We start from the raw sequence: 16,158 nt of genomic DNA, 5'->3' as shown, positions 1-16,158 counted from the left end.
ACTTTATGTCAACGTTTCGAGAACAATACAGTTCATTTCTTCAGGTCTGCCCAAGTTACGATTAGAATATGATCGGAAATCGAGGAATTATGAATATGTCATCCAATAATCAGCGTTAAATTTTTTTTTCATATGAACTACATAAATTGATAGTTAAAAACGGGTTTAAATCGATCGTTAGTCGAATTTAAAATTGGAATAATTTGGCGCGATAAACTTGATTGGTAATCAAAATCCTCTTATAGCCGCGAGTGGCAACATTGACTTCGAAGTTTCACCCTAGGCAAACGAGATGGCATTTTCTTGTGCGCTAGCGCAGAATGCGGTAGTCGCGATAGCGATGACTGTCAACGCGGAATTCGGCAATCTTGTAATCGCCATATTGTTTGCACACACGTTGTGTTAGCGAAGTCAGTGGTGATAATCTCGTGGTGTCTTAAGTGTTTAATAAGCCACGAGAGGAAAGCGTGGAAAAAAAGGTAAATAACTCGAGTAGCAAACTCGGTCGGCGGCGAAACTACACTCGTACCAAATCGTGTCAAAGATTTTTCCAGTAAGAACGAGCATCGTGACGTGATCTACATATAAAACCGTGTTGTAAATCGATCGTGTGTCTCGAGTCTCCTAGCGTCGAGCGACTATTTCCTCAGCTCAGACACATCGAATCGGAAGTTCCGAGTATTCGTCACGGTGTGTGACGTCACCGACAATTCCGAGGGATGGCTCGTGCTTTTCAGCATCGCGACGCATCACCTCTCCTCCCCTTTTTCTTTTCGTAAAATCTCCGTAAGAGCGTAAGCTAAAATTCCTTGCTACTCGATAAACGACGACATGATCGAGGGACCGCGAACGTGTTCGTCTACGTAACACTGACGTTTTCTAGTGAAATCGTGTACACATTTACTTTGGACGAATTAATCAAGTGAAAACCCCTATCTACTTGTGTAAGAGGCATACAGCCCGTGAGTATTTTCCATTTTATAATGAATGGCTCGTATGTGTGAAATATACGATTATATATATATACGGGTCTGTGGGTTTTAACTTTGGAACGTGAGAAATGCCAAAGGCTCTGTGTCCAAATCAACGCGTCTTTCTTTCTCTTTCTTTTCCATCTTGTCGTCCTATCACTTTATCCTTGTCTTTCCTCCAATCGTCCCCCTTTCTCTCTCTCTCTCTCTCTCTCTCTCTCACTTACTCTCACTCTCTATTTCTTCCCTCCTGCGCCCAGTTTACCGTCTCTTTCTCGCGTTTTCTTACTCTCTGGCCTCGTGAACGCGGAGTTAGGTTACAAATCGAAACAGCCTGATAAAAATATTTCAAGTATCCAGAAATGTTTCCCTTCCACACCATCGCATCAGGCTGAAAACTTTACTTCAGGACATCAAGAATTGGTGACTAATCCCTATACGGGGTATCGTAGCATGGGTAGATAAACTTTTGGCGTTCTAAAAGGAAGTTTAACCTTGCTGCGATCCTCGAATTTTGATACTTCAATTTTGTTTTAATTTTAGCAGTAAAAGAGATTTATAGTATTTTAAGAAAATGTTTATCTTAAAATTGAGATGAGTAATTATGCATGCCAATAACAGTCTTCTCATATCTTACCTGAATTTGAAATATTTTTTAACGTCAAAAAATACCACTGGATAAAAAATGATCGAAAGAACGCAGCAGGGTTAATTGAGTCTATGAACTTGAAAATTATATCGTCCTCGTATCAAAATCATGAATGTGCAAATTTTTCTGTAATTTTGCGTTAAATTGTGAATCTCCATAATCTATTGAATCGCATATTCATGGCATTGCTATAAGAGGAACGATATCTTCAAGAAAGATAGGGAGAAATGGGAAATATATAGTACATATACAATGTCGAAAGAGCTGGCAAATCGTTTTGATTGAATTATGATAAGAAAACTTCGAATTATTTTAGATTTGAAAAACTGTCCAAGATTGAAATCTTGATTTTAATAGATTTAAACTCATACGATTGACGAAAGAGAATTCAGAGTTAGGTGAGAGAATAGGATACGTGTTGTACACGATTGTAGTATTTTAGCAACGTTTTCAATTCTTGTGACATATCGTATCGCGTGAATCTATTTGTTACTATAATCACTCATTGTGTTTTATTTCTTTCTCTTTTTTTACTCTCTTGAAAACGCAAAATAGAGATTCTTCATATTATAGTTCTGTATCCAAATAATAAACAATGTTTCTACGTTCCTTATCTTTTCTTTCTTCTTCCTTCATCCTTTTTTTACTATTGTTTTCGGTAAAATCACATTTTATTCGATCACATTTGAGTTGAAGTTTCTTTTCTCTTCTGCGAAAGAAATTCAAATCAGTCATGGAAGTTTACATACGCTTTACGAGTTTTGTGTTTCCATAATACATTAACGTATTTTCAGAAGGTATTAAAAAAATGTAAATATTTAGCTTATAAAAATTTTAACATAGAATTGTATCAGAAATTACGAAATATTTAACTTTATCAATACCAGGAAGACTGTAAGACTTACGGAGTATTAATACATTACGAAGTCTACTTTTTTCTATAATTTTATGTAAGTATAAGCGTATGCATTCTTGTGAGGCATTGCATCTTCTATTCTTTATTTTATTTTTTAAATATGTGTCATACATTTAATATAAGATTTGATGCTAAAAGATATTGATGCTCTTAAATTTAAGAGGTGTATGCGGACTTTTGTGACTGGCTGTAGGTGTATGTGTCGCGTTATCTTATATAACCCAACGCGTTACACACGCACGGATACGACGAAACCGGTGTGCGAATAACTAAAGATCATAAGTGAATTCGATCGGTCCTATTAATCGCCTTACAAGTGCAGTTGTACGCAAACTGGAAGCATCGTCACGTGCGAGTGTACTCGTTACGCGCCTCACCTTTCACGCTTCTACTTACATACGTATTTTTCATATGGGTATTACAAATAAAACATGGTTATGTTCATGTTCAACTATGTACATCTTTCCCTCTCTATTATTTTTTGCCATCATATTTGCTTCAAGATGATCCATTGACTGTGAATAACATATCTTCTTTCTTTAATAAGTTTCTACATTGATCACTGAAAAAAAAAGAAAATAGTTGGAGCCTTGCTTCTTGTGCATTCTTTTTCCACATTTCGCAGCTTAAATAGGAAGAAAGAGGCAAAAGGTATTAGCATAGTGGCGTTGTTGTATACTACCTACCGATATGCGACATTATCATCGTAGACGGTGATTTGAAATGCTAAAAAAAAAATGCTAGGATATGTGTTCCACCTCGTTTTCGTTGCGTAAACGTATAATCTGCTCTGCCAGGGATCCACGTGTACTGATTCTTATGATGTAATAGGCGTGATCCATTGATCGAATAATGCGAACCGTTTTCTGCTCTGTCATCTGCGTTTCGAATTAAGTTTAAAATATTGTCACTTTCGTTTTTGCTATATCCATTTTAAACATGATTATGTAAAGACTATCAGAGATGTTGATGAATGATTATTAGCTTAAAAAATTACACAATTTTGATCAATTCTCCGATTATTTACAGAAATATGTTTTTCCAAATTTAAAAAAAATTGCGAAGGATACTTGAGTACATTGAACGTAATTAATGAAATCGCACGCTTCAGGCATTTACTAGCAGGTTCGCATCATAAGATTAGTTACATAATTTCCAATTGTGCTCTTTATCTGATTACGTAACTGCGTTATTGACTTTGTGAAATATAAGAGATGACCCGTAATATCTTTGCCGTAATTTTTCAGCGAGATGCTGTTTTACGCACGCGATATATTTTTTCTCTTTCCTCCAGCATCTGACCTTCTGGAAGTTGAAAGAAAAATACTGACAAACTATTAAGCTCAATCATCTTGCGCGTGGAAAAAAACTTTAAAATGAAATTCGATATACTTTACCAAATGATTCGATCGAAATATTTAAAGGAAAGTAAATAATTTTACATGTTACACGATCTGCGAGGAAATTCAAGACGTTTCTCATATTGGTTTTGCGCGTCTGATGTATTCCGGTGAAAACTGGGATGGTTGCCAAAATCAAGGGAAAAATGTGGTTGCTTTCTTGACGCTAGGTATTTGGCAGAGACGTGGATTTTCTTCTTGGATGTTACGCGCGACTTTTACGCCATCATTCACTCCAGAAACAAAATTCGAAAAATTGTTAATAATAGATTGAAGATGGAATTTACTTAACTTGCGACGGTAAAGCAGTTTCCTACTTTTAATTCTTTTTTGCATTGTTACGTTATGGTCCCTGTCTATTAGGTTATAAATGTTTCTTGTTCTTCCATTTGAGACTTTAAAAAAGTATATACTTACCGGTCATGATATCTCAATCAAATTTTGAATTAGCAGTATCTTTCTACCTACATGTCGGTTATCTTCACTGATTAGATATTTATTTTATATTTTATCAAATGTTTTCATATTTTACTCGAATCTTCTGTTCAACATTTGTGTTTCAATTGTTACCTTTAAAAAAATTTTTGAGAAGTTTTAATTCCAGAAAAGAATTAAACAGCTAGAATCTATTGTTAAAATACATTGTAAAGTGACCCAAAAACTATGTAAACGAAAATGAAAAGATACAAAATCTGGGACTGTATATCCTTTATGCGTTATATGTTGGCTATTAGTTAGATTTCTCGGTCATCGATCTTTCATCGAATCAAATTGATCAACGTATAGCAGAGTTAAAACAATAACACGCGTGCTGAGTATCAAGCAGTGCGCGGGTAGTTACTTTTTTTGCCGGCTCAAGGTCAGTTTGCTTTTTTTAGCACGACCCGGTAACCTCTGGCATTTCTTCATTTTGTATTGCCGCTCTTCTTCGCTGAATTTGACAGTTGGAGTATCGACGGTAAAGTTCCTTCTCCATATTGTAATTTATTCCACGTGGAGATAGAACTAATCAATATCCGATTAATCATATAACGCAATGCGGTTTCCGCTTTCAGCGTCCAGTGAGGATCCGTTATTTTTTCACGAACACCGGGTAGATTCTTCTATGGAAAAAAGGGGGACAAGGTGAAATAGCTTACACGAGTTGCAAGGTCGACGCTGAAGCTGAAAATCGTTCTTGTTTCTCTCGTTCTTCGGAAAGAGAATGCTTATCGATTAATTTTTGGTCTAATTTTATACATAATGTGTGTCATTTGGATTATTAGAGTACTTTAAGCATACCTTCGAGTTTTGGTATGAAGATGTAAGTCTTGAAGATTTCAAAATGGGACAAGTAAGATAGTTTGTGTAATGATTAGATTTTTCTGGGTCAGACTGTTACGGATTGTATGGAAAACGGTGTAGACCGGGGTTCGTTATATCTGGCCTCTATTTTATCGTCGTTCAACACTTCCAAAAGTCTTCTTACCTAATGCTCTTTAGTGGCTGACGTTTTATGGATCAGCCACGTCAGTTTGTTCGCGTACAATGTCAAAATCCATTTGCAAAATTGAACCAGTTCTGGTAAAAATCGATGTATTATATGTAAATTCTTTGATTTATGGTACTATGGAATGCAAAACCCTTGGGCTATCTACGATATTCGAATTTTATGACAACAACTAACCATATCTTTAGGAAATGCTCCTATATAGTTTTTTAAAAATGAATCTTCAGATATTCTCTTTACGATGATTATATACATATATATTATATACATGTTCATTTGTGATTTTCATGGCTCACAAATTTGTTAAGAATGGTTCGAGGAAGAACAGAATTAAAATAACGTCAAAACTATCTTTATGTTAATTCATAAGAAACAAAATTTCCATTGGTTATTGTAGTGTGGAGACTTTTGCACACTACTTAGATTTACGATTACATTTAAGTCGGTTACACAGGATTCATACTTATCAAGAGCTTCGTACATTCTCTTGAAACATGAATAAGTATAGATTAATCGATAAGGAAGAAACAACAGAATTAGAATGGAATAGTTAACAGGGTTAAATTCTTCCTGCAAAAATTAAACACACGCTCAGAATACTCGGAATTCAATTAGCACTCTAGTAATAAAAAATTGTTTAGAAAGTATCCCAGTCGATACACTGACCAATCTCTCCTAAATTGTGTTGGAATTCAGGAAAAGGTTTCTATAGAAGAAAGTCGAAAAGAGAGAAAAGAGAGAGAGAGAGATTGTGAGACTGGTGACCCGGGTGCAATGTCGTATCACCGTGGGGGCCAGGCGGGCGCCGTAGCAGTGTCGTACAGTACCAGTCCAATGGCGCCGCATTCTCCTAGCAGACGATGTTCCAGCGGTAACAGCGGCAACACCAGTTCCTCTATCGGCAACTCTACCTCGAAGCTGAGCACCTACCGATCTACTGCTTCGTCGTCGATCCTAGATCGACCGACGAACTTCTACTCGTCCTCGTCGACATCAGGCAGCTCGGGCTTTCGTTCAAACTATACAACCGAGTACAGGCGATCCTACTGCCCATCAGGCAGGTGAGTCTTTTTTCCTCTCTCGTCACGTTCTCCATCTTCCATGTTCCCTTATTCGGGATTCCATTAACGGATTCCAGGGATCGGCAATCACGTGCAGTTTGTAAAGATCGAAACTTAGGAACAAGCAAGTCTAACCCTTTGCTGCCCTCATTTCAAATAGAACTCCAGACCTTTTATATTGTTTAAAGTATTCTAGAAGTATAGCAATACCCTGCTGATTGGCCACGTGGCTGAATCTGGTCAGTTAGCAAGGCAATATATAATAAGAATTATGGTCATTATCTACTTTTTTCGTTAATTATATCTTACGTCCGCAAGGGGTTGGCCCGTTGATGTATTTGAAATATTGGCACTGAAAAGATAGAAATTGATTGAAAGAAGTTGATAAAGAGGAAGATTGGTTAAGGGGAGGCGTTTTACTTCCGTCGATACTCCACTGACTGGTCGAATGCATGCTTCTCTTGACTTCTTGTCAATTACTTTGTTTCTTTGGACCGTTCAGGCTTTCCTTTACCGCGGTTGGCCTTGGGCAAGCAGCTGATTATATCAAGTATTACACGTACTTCGATATTATAAATAATGTTTAATATTAGAACTAAACTCGTGGTTAGCGTGCTGCCGATCCCGAGCTTCTTGACAATGCGAAAAAGGAGGTTAATTAAATAGTTGATACTCGATCGGCCCTACAGTTTCTACTCGTCGGCGAACACGAGCATCCGCAGGAGTTACATGTCGGAGTACAGCCGGTCTCGCAACTCACCCACAAGGTGAGCAATCTCCGTGAACAGGGATATAAAACAGCCGGGGTCACTGGCTATGAGATCAAGGCCCTGATAAGTTTCCACCGATTCTGTGCAGTGTCTTCCTGGTTTCTCCCACATTTGTCAGCATTCGATCAAATAACTGTAATTGCTTGATGCACAACTAACGTCCACTTTCGGAATGGATTTCCTGAAATGCTAAACAATAGTTACCAGTTAGGTTGTTAACTATAGCGGCGCGGTTGTTGCTCGAAGCTATGGTTGTCAGAGACCACATGGCGGAAGTCCCTTGTCATCGATCTTTCCTTCCTTTTTGTCGGCCGATGAATCACGCTCGTGCCAATTGCGTTTCTCTATCGCGGGGAACGCGACAACGTGCATAAAATGGCTACGGGACGCACGTTATAAATACATCAGCCGGCAACAGGTATCCCAACGACACCCTTTACAATGCGCCAATTACTTTTGTTCGCGTCACAATGATTCAATTAGGAAGGCGCGACGTATGAGTCCCCGTTTCTATGGCATGGTTGAGGCGACGACAAACCTCGAGATCGATAGTAAATGGGCCATATAGACTTGCACTGGCTGCCAAAGAACTAGTTATACACAGAAATCCTGTCTATCCACTTGCCATTGATGGAAGATGGTAGATATTTTGTCTGGCCTTTGGACAACAAAACTAGCTCCTCTTGCTTACTTGGCGTTAAACATGTGATTAAAGATCATAAGATCTGCCAGTCACATTGTGGTCACCATTTTTGGGAAGCATATCAATGGGATGATATACAGATGATAGAGGAGGCGGTTGCTCGGTAGCCTTGAGTTTTGATTTTGGAGTGGTTATAGAATTCGTGGAAGTGAATGTGACCCTCTATAACCAGAGTTTTGCCTGCTGACTAATTGATATAATTAAACTGCTTGATAGTAGTGGAGTGATATAGAAGCTATGTCTGGTTATCCCGTAATACTTTTATACGTAACATTTTCAATATTCATATTCATTTTCACATACAAAATTCATAACAGAATCACAATATTTTGGAATAGTTGGACAACGTACTGTGAAAGATTTTTATGAACACATTTCTGTTAGTTATGTAACGACAACTAGTAACGATAAAAGATATTACTCGACATTATTTTCAAATGATCTGTTGCCACCTAGGGAGGATGTGCTTAAATATACAACATTTTGTTTGATAGGTGGTTAATATCTTTGCAAATTTTTGTAAACGTACAAGCAAATAACTGTCGATTTACTTTACATCGCCGTACGTCACTATGAACTGTTGAGAAGCTAGAGCAAAGTTTAACCTCCGTAGGGAATAACTGTCACGATAAACAGCCATGTGGATATAAATATATATACATACAATGCATTCGTGCTGGTCGATCGATCGCGATTGACGTGGTGGAAATGTAGCGAAAGGCCTTGACCTCGCTTCGAATTGTCTTCTGGTATGGTGTGTGGAGAGACGGGAAGAGAAGACAGTTACTTTCTTCCCGACGTCTCGTCCTTAACTACAACTAGATATTTAGCGCACATGTGCTCGAACGCGCACAAGAATGCGTGTATATTTTAAATATCTAGTGCGTATTCCCGGTGCTGTGTCCAAATCCACGAACGATGTCACGCGTCTGATTTGGTAACCTCCAAACCTCGAAGAGGATCTGATCAACATGTAGGTCAGCGGCATCGACCTGATCGTCTCGTGTACTTACCAACTTCCTTTTCTCTATTCATCAAGCAGAATTATTCTGATACTGTTGCACCTTTCCCCGCTTCGTGTTCTCCTTCTTTTGAAACAGTTTTATGGTTTGAAACAATTTGAAACAGTTTCTTGTTTGATTATATAGGAGTTCAGAGGATTGCTCGATTTTGTAGAACGGAGTATATTCTAAAAATTTGTTTAGACAAAGTGTTCAAGGAAACGTTCTGATTAAGAAGGAATAGATCGTTAATGGTTTGATAATCGAAAAAAGTCTATACTTACAATTTGATAAATCCAGCAGCCTCCGATTTATTTCATTATTAATTACTACTAACGTAGACAGAAGCGGAGTGCTTATTCATTTAGTTATATATGTGGGTTGCGCGTGCGTGTGTTTACGAACGTGTTTCGCGTATGCTGGCTGATGATTGCGTAATCTGGAGAAAGAGAGGGTAGCCCTTGGACGCGGGCCCAGACGAATGAAAAAGGATGTTCGCAATATTCACATTGGCTGAACGTTTGCAGGTCAGTTTCGTCGTCGACGTACAACAGCACGGGCAGCAGCGGTGGCACGGCCACGAATGTGACGACAAACGGCACCAGCGGCAGCAGATTCGGCTTGTCTACGTCGTCGTCCTCGTCGAACATCTCTGTCGGAAGTTCATCCAGGGATAGAGGGATTCCGGAGTCGAGGCTAGAAATAGCGGCAGATCTGATCAGGTACTCGCCGTCCGGTTACATACCGAATATCCGTCAAACGAGCAGCACCAGCAGCACTAGTGGAGCCCATCATCATCATCATCATCATCATCATCATCATCAGTGGAAGCATCATTCAGCCGGTTCCTCGTTGACGGAATTGTTCGGTGGCGACGATCGTGATATAGCCATCGAACGTAGTACCGGCAGAGATCATCGTCCTGAGTCGTCGCTCTCCTCGTCCTCCTCGTCGTCTTCCTGCGCCGTTGGTGGCGCACTTTGGTCCAGGTCAAAGAGAAGGCCACTGTCCAGCAGCACGGTGCTCAGCAGCGGGCATGCACGCGCAGATAGTGCCGCGTCGCCAGGCGAGGTAACGATTGACGAGCGCGGCACGATCCGCGACCTAGACGAGGACGACGACGATGACGACGATAACGACGACAAGGACAATAACACCGATGACGATCAGCATAACAACAACAGCAGTAATGGGAATATCAGCAGCGGCGGTGGGGACGCCTGTGATTCCGGTCAATATGGGATAATAAACAACAACGACCGCGAGCACGAACTCGATCACGACCCCGACCACGACCACGACCCTGACGACGACCACGACAAGGACGATGACGACGAGGACGACGAAGACAACAAGCTGAACAACCGGCATCATCGGCAACAACAGCAGCAACGCGGTGCTGCCTATCGGATTGACGAGGTTTCACCAGCTAAGCGTAACCTCTTGTCGCCTGTGCTCGGTGGCGGTGCTGGCGTTGCTGGTTTGATCGGTGTTAAGCTCAACTTGTTCACTAACCTAGCCACTAATCCGAGTAACGGCGGGCTGCTGATTAACAACAACGCTCGGAAGAATATCCAAGGGGCAAAGGAAGAGGAGCAGGACATCGATATCGAGGACGAGACTGCTAGAAGCGGTGGTGAGGTAATACACGGCATCAAGGACGTCGTCAACTCCATCGACGTGATTGCCTTCCTCCGTGGTGGTCGCACTGGAGATCCGGAGAGTCTCGAGGACAGTGAGCAGCAACGGAAAACGTCTACTTCGTACGGTATCGATCAGACCGGGTTCGTAGGCGGCAGCACGCCGCCCATCTTGCAAAACGGCGTGGCGGGAAGACCGTCCGGTACCTATGGAGACGACCCATCTGTGCCTTCCACGTCTAGGAGACCGGATGGTCACCTCTCGGGGACAACCGCGAACACTGCCAGTAATCTGACCTCCTCCTCGTCGCCCACTGCACCGTCCACGGCTCACCAAAATCTCTACCGCGGGGTCGCCGACCAGTTTGTGAGTGTCCTTTAGTCATTTCCGTTAATCATTCAATGGGAAGACATCGTAGTCTTGTCTTATGAAACTTTTACTTACTAGAAACATCAGTAAAAGTGTGTCCTAAGAGAACGAAGTATGACTTGCCCAGTGCTACATTGTGAACATCTCAAGATTTATTGGCTTCCGCCATTTCTTTTTTATAGTTTCTTCTGCTTTTCGTTAGTTGCTGTTTTAGGAACCTCGTTTTTATTTGGCATTAATGTAGCATATGCTATAGAATTTCGTTTCATTCTAATGTTCTATTATTAAGAAACACATATCTGTCATTCAATGGCGCATAGTCTTACAGCAGCTTTAAATGCGGCCAAAAATGCATCCGCCTTCTTTTATACATGTAGAGGCGTGTGCCTAACTATGATGGATCATCGTATCTTGTAAACCGCCATTTTTTTCGACTCATGGAAAGTTCAGTGACTCCTAACGAATTCCTGATGGTATATAGATTTACATAGAATAGTGGTGGTAGATGGAAAAAGATGGACTATGAATCGAAACGTTAGGTTATGCCTTTCCATTGCTCATCTAGTCGCTTGTTACGAAACTAGTCTATGTTTTTCTTCGAGCACACGCCATTCTGTTCGACGGTTAGTCGCGAGAGCTGGCTTTTATTAATAGACCAGAGCTCTTCGGGCAGGGGAAAGAGTGCGAGAAAGAGAGAGAAAACCGGCGGTCAACGGATCTCTCATAACATAACGGTACCTAGTAGCAACGGGTGTTCTTTATGTCGAAGTATAACTATGCGTATGAAGTACACAACGTATTCTGGTGCATTCGCTGCAAAGAGCTGCATCGTTTCTGCAGGAAAGATCTTGAAGATCGATGCGGATCTTCTTCACGACACGGGCAATTTCTGTCATCGATGACAACGAGTAGCCTGCCAGTTTCAGACATCATTTCGACTATGGAGTGGGGAGAGACTATCCGAGTGGGATATCTCTGAATACTTACGAAAAGATTCGTGGTTGGCCGCAGAAACTTTCCTTCAGTTAACATAGATGTGATCGTTTGAACTTTGTGCCATTCTTCATATTCTTGTGAATCCTTGAAAGATACTTTCAACGATATGACGTCTATTTATTCGTTATGTTCATCTGACAACGTACTCGGAAGCTCGAGAGAAATAGAGCGTAGGTTGGTTAACGCAGAGGGACTGGAGGTTCTCGAAAGTTACACCGTGTAAACTGGCTTATACCCAACTGATAGGCTGGGGGTTGTGGTGCGTGTGGGTAGTGATTACTCTGCTGTTCGTGTACGCGTTCCTGTTGGGCGTTGCGGCTCCTCTGACTCCTCAGAAACGCGACTCTTTTGGTGTTTATTCAGTACAGTTCAACAGTTCCGCAGTGACCGCGCGCGCTACTCTACAGCCTCCAGCCAGTCGCACGAAGGTGAGTGTTCGTGAAGAATATAGGTACAAGAGATACGAAGAATATACTTAGTCCCGTTCGAGCACGCAATGATGTCGACGTCGTCGTTGGGTACTGATTCTTTTTCACGACTGTTCGACGCTTTAAATATTTACGCTGTCTTCCCTTTTCTGAATATATTATGTTGGGCGTACTTTCTGTTCGGAACAATCCATACGCTGAGGTTGAACACACCGAAAAATGTACGTACCGTGTGGTATTTCTTTTCTTTCAATACCGGTGATGCACATTACTAATCCAAATGCCGTGTTCTACATAATCGGTCCATAACTAACCGGTCTCTCTCTGTATAGCACGTATCCATCCCCAAGGTCATATCGACTTCGTGGTATGTGTGTGTGTGCGTGCGTATACATATATTCGTGTGAGATGCTCTTTATGCCGCAAGCTAGACACCGCCACCACCAAAGAAGTATAACTAGTCGTGCTTAGAACAGAGAACGCGACAGAATTTGACGGTTTTCGTTCCCCGTAGAGAAGTAGATGCCTAGAAAATAGTAACTCAGTTAGATTTAAAAATGTAACTCTTATCTCTATTGCAGGAAGGAAGCCCGACAAACAAATCAGCACGTAATCGGCTACAAGCGCATCGCGATGAGCGATGTGGACTAAACGGGTTGCGAAATATTGGAAACACAGTAAGTATACACTAATTATATATCAAGAATATGTACTTATGATTACATCAACTTTTATGCTGCGACATTGATCTGTGTTCGAACTTTGCATATCATTATTTATCCACAAGAACATGTGTATTTACTAGTAATATTAAAATGGATTAATTTGCGCCTTTTAAAGTTGAATGTGCTGTATAATCAAAGAAATAATTAATTAAAATTCAAGGGTGCAATATTATGACCATGTTACGCGTTGAAACGGGATATTTCTGTTTCTTCAGTTGAAGTTTCTTTACTGTTATGTATGAAGTAGTTCTTAATACATTTCCTTCAGAATTTGCATGGTGCTGGACCCTACTTCTGCACAAAAAATGACATTAAAGACCATTTTGAAAGAACCGGTTTTTTTACTAGTGTTTCTGTCTTGCAGTGTTTTATGAACAGTGTAATCCAATGTTTGAGCAACACGAGACCGTTACTGGAATATTTGCTGAACGAACAGTACCTGGCGGACATAAACACCTCCACAAGCAGTATGAAAGGGGCTCTTATCAAGGCCTTCAGTCAGGTGATTCACGAGCTGTGGGAGGTGGGCGGTGATCTCGTGGTTAACACGACGGCGCTTAAATCCCAGATACAAAGATTCGCACCACGTTTCATGGGGTACAGCCAACAAGATGCTCAAGAATTTCTCAGATACTTGCTGGAAGGACTACATGAAGACGTGAATAGGGTGACGGTGAAGCCGCAACCGATACACACGGATATTCCTGAAATGTACACGTAAGAAAACCTTAAATCTTATTTGTGGATACGGAATGTAAGAAAGACAACTATTAAGAATGATGACGTTTAAGGCTACTATTTATATAAATGTTGGTGATTTTTTATGAATAGCGACAGTCAGAAGGCAGTAGAGAGCTGGAAACGCTACCTGCGCAGCGAAGATAGTATGATAGTGGACGTGTTCGTGGGCCAATTACGTTCGTCGTTGCACTGCACTTCTTGCGACCACGTGTCGGTTACATTGGATCCTTTCTGGGATCTAAGCTTGCCAATACCAGCTAGAAGTGGTACAGTGAAGTTGAGTCAATGTTTGGAACACTTCACGCGAGAAGAGGTGCTCGACGGTGATGAAAAACCGACTTGCTCCAAGTGTCAGATGAGGAGAAAGTGCACGAAAAGTTTCAGCATACAGAAGTTCCCGAAGATTCTTGTTATTCGTATCCTTTTTAATTTTAATGAAGATTAATGAAGATTAAACGTAAAACAGGCCATGGTTAGTTATTATGTGCTGTGAAATCCTATTATGTACTTGTTGAAGAGTAATTTCTTTTCAAATGTTGAAATTTGGATCGCGTCACTTATCTCATCATAGCTTCCTTAATGAAAATTTAAAGATTTGAAACGTTTTTCACCGATGGAACGATTCCGCAGCAAGTTAAACGTGATGGTAGATTTTCCATTGACAGGTTTGGATCTCAGTGCCTTTGCCGCGCCCAGAGTTCCGGGTTGTACGTACAATTTGTACGGTGTCGCGAATCACTCGGGCACAACGCACTCCGGCCATTACACGGCGTATTGTAAGCATCCATACTCGGGGGAGTGGCATGAGTATAATGACAGCCGTGTGTCCGTCGTTCCAGCGCGATCGGTCGTTTCCAACGAAGCCTACGTACTGTTCTACGAGCAACAGCCTCACAGTTCTCACTTGTAACCTTACGCCATGCCTAGAGTATAAAAAAGACGACCATCTTGCCTCTCAATACCTCAGTCCAGCATATAGTATAAAAAATGAAAACAGACAAAGAGAAAAGGAAAGGAATTAATATACTTTATCGCGTGGTATTGAAAAGCGACTAAACATTGAACGATGAGAAACGCTGAGGTCGTTTTTATTGAACATAAAAAGCGGATCGTGTGTGTATTGTGTGACTATTGGCGATAATCATGTTCCATTATAGCCAAATTTTTGTTTTTCTTCGTGGTTAGAGATATTCCACCGTGTTCCAGTCATTTTTATTTCGGCTTCTTCAGAAACCAGATGCTTTCGTGCATTTTTCAAAGAATCGTTGTGAATAATTCTCTAAAGATTAAAAAGATGCTTAGTATGAACAAACATTTTTGGAAGTTAAAGTTACAAACAGGAGGTCTCACCAGGATTCTCGAACCATCGTCTTCTCTTTCGAATCTTCATCGTTTCTCTTTATCTTTGACCTTTTTCTCTTCTAGTTCTTCTTTATATAGTTTTTTTTTTTATATTAGTTCTTTTTTTATATGAAGTGAATGTATCATGTGTTTCAAGAACGAGATTTGCCAGACGAGTTTAATAGAAGTATAATATATAAATTCATAACATTTGGTATTTGAAGAAAAACGAAGAGAAAATCATGACTTCGCCAAAAATCACGTATACGGAATAAAAAAAAGCGCTTCGGATGTCTAGTTACTTTTGAATAGACGATATAGTAAAATACATACATCTATCCTCACTCTTCACTGAACACCTGGCAATCTACAACTATTTACTTTTGTAAAATATTTTGTTTAATAATATCACGCAGTCAAGAGTTATTTATTTAATTTATGGAAAGAAAAAACTGATAAAATATTAATATATTCGATATTGACGAATATAATATATATATATATAAATATATATTATTATATACGTATTACATACCAATAAAAAATATAACATTAAGGGAAAAAATGAACATATGAAATAGTTTTTCTTGTATTGTACTACGATTTCCTCTGAAAAAAAGAATATGATAATAGCTCAACTATGTCCAGGTAATCGGAAGGAAAGACCTTAAATTAACGATTCTGAAAAAAAAAGTCATCTAAAAATTATGCATTTTTTTGATTCTAAAATCGCGTTTAACTTTTTAAAAAATTGTGACATCGTATTTGGTGAGGACTATTGACTTTTGGAAATTACGAATCGGTTTTGAATAATATTGCTTCATTAAATAAATTCTTCAAAAAAAAAAAAAAAAAAAAAAACTAAACAAATTTATTAGTATACATAAAAATTCTTACCAACTTTGACTAATCCGGTTTCCATTACAGCGTAAAAGAAAGTTATTACGAGTGAATTAA

General features: G+C 39.9%; 1 protein-coding gene and 1 long non-coding RNA gene across 5 annotated transcripts; one reads left to right on the top strand and one right to left on the bottom strand.

Moving 5' to 3' along the window:
- The first annotated feature begins 282 nt into the window (after window positions 1-282).
- LOC100649397 (ubiquitin carboxyl-terminal hydrolase 4) lies at window positions 283-16,062 on the top strand. 4 transcript variants are annotated; one of them, XM_048413488.1, is made up of 9 exons: window positions 327-479; window positions 6,122-6,486; window positions 7,176-7,253; window positions 9,488-9,682; window positions 10,163-10,967; window positions 12,976-13,071; window positions 13,484-13,836; window positions 13,951-14,276; window positions 14,454-16,062. In XM_048413488.1, the coding sequence occupies exons 2-9, from the start codon at window positions 6,200-6,202 to the stop codon at window positions 14,768-14,770; spliced, it is 2,457 nt and encodes an 818-aa protein (XP_048269445.1). In that variant the 5' UTR covers window positions 327-479; window positions 6,122-6,199; the 3' UTR covers window positions 14,771-16,062. The 4 variants fall into 4 exon arrangements, with proteins under 4 accessions (XP_048269444.1, XP_048269445.1, XP_012173047.2 ...); XM_048413487.1 differs by having other exon boundaries at window positions 283-478; window positions 6,120-6,486; window positions 9,488-10,967; XM_012317656.3 differs by lacking the exon at window positions 327-479 and adding an exon at window positions 498-962 and having other exon boundaries at window positions 9,488-10,967.
- LOC105666618 lies at window positions 1,891-4,227 on the bottom strand. The gene is made up of 4 exons (XR_007226911.1): window positions 3,934-4,227; window positions 3,607-3,841; window positions 3,223-3,414; window positions 1,891-3,098 (listed from the first exon to the last, which is right to left on the bottom strand). It is a non-coding gene; the product is annotated as an uncharacterized LOC105666618 (long non-coding RNA).
- Window positions 16,063-16,158: the final 96 nt, after the last annotated feature.

This window comes from Bombus terrestris, chromosome 16, assembly GCF_910591885.1.
Source record: "Bombus terrestris chromosome 16, iyBomTerr1.2, whole genome shotgun sequence".
NCBI classification, from domain to species: Eukaryota; Metazoa; Arthropoda; class Insecta; order Hymenoptera; family Apidae; genus Bombus; species Bombus terrestris.
Note: the sequence above shows the minus strand (reverse complement) of the source record. Positions and strands in the feature narration are given on the sequence as shown.

Excerpts from the sequence above, each read along its gene's own strand:
- LOC100649397 (XM_048413487.1), top strand. The coding sequence starts at position 6,200 with ATGTCGTATCACCGTGGGGGCCAGGCGGGCGCCGTAGCAGTGTCGTAC. Across the intron at positions 13,072-13,483 it reads TGCGAAATATTGGAAACACA|TGTTTTATGAACAGTGTAAT; the intron begins GTAAGTATACAC and ends TCTGTCTTGCAG. Across the intron at positions 14,277-14,453 it reads CCCGAAGATTCTTGTTATTC|ATTTGAAACGTTTTTCACCG; the intron begins GTATCCTTTTTA and ends GAAAATTTAAAG.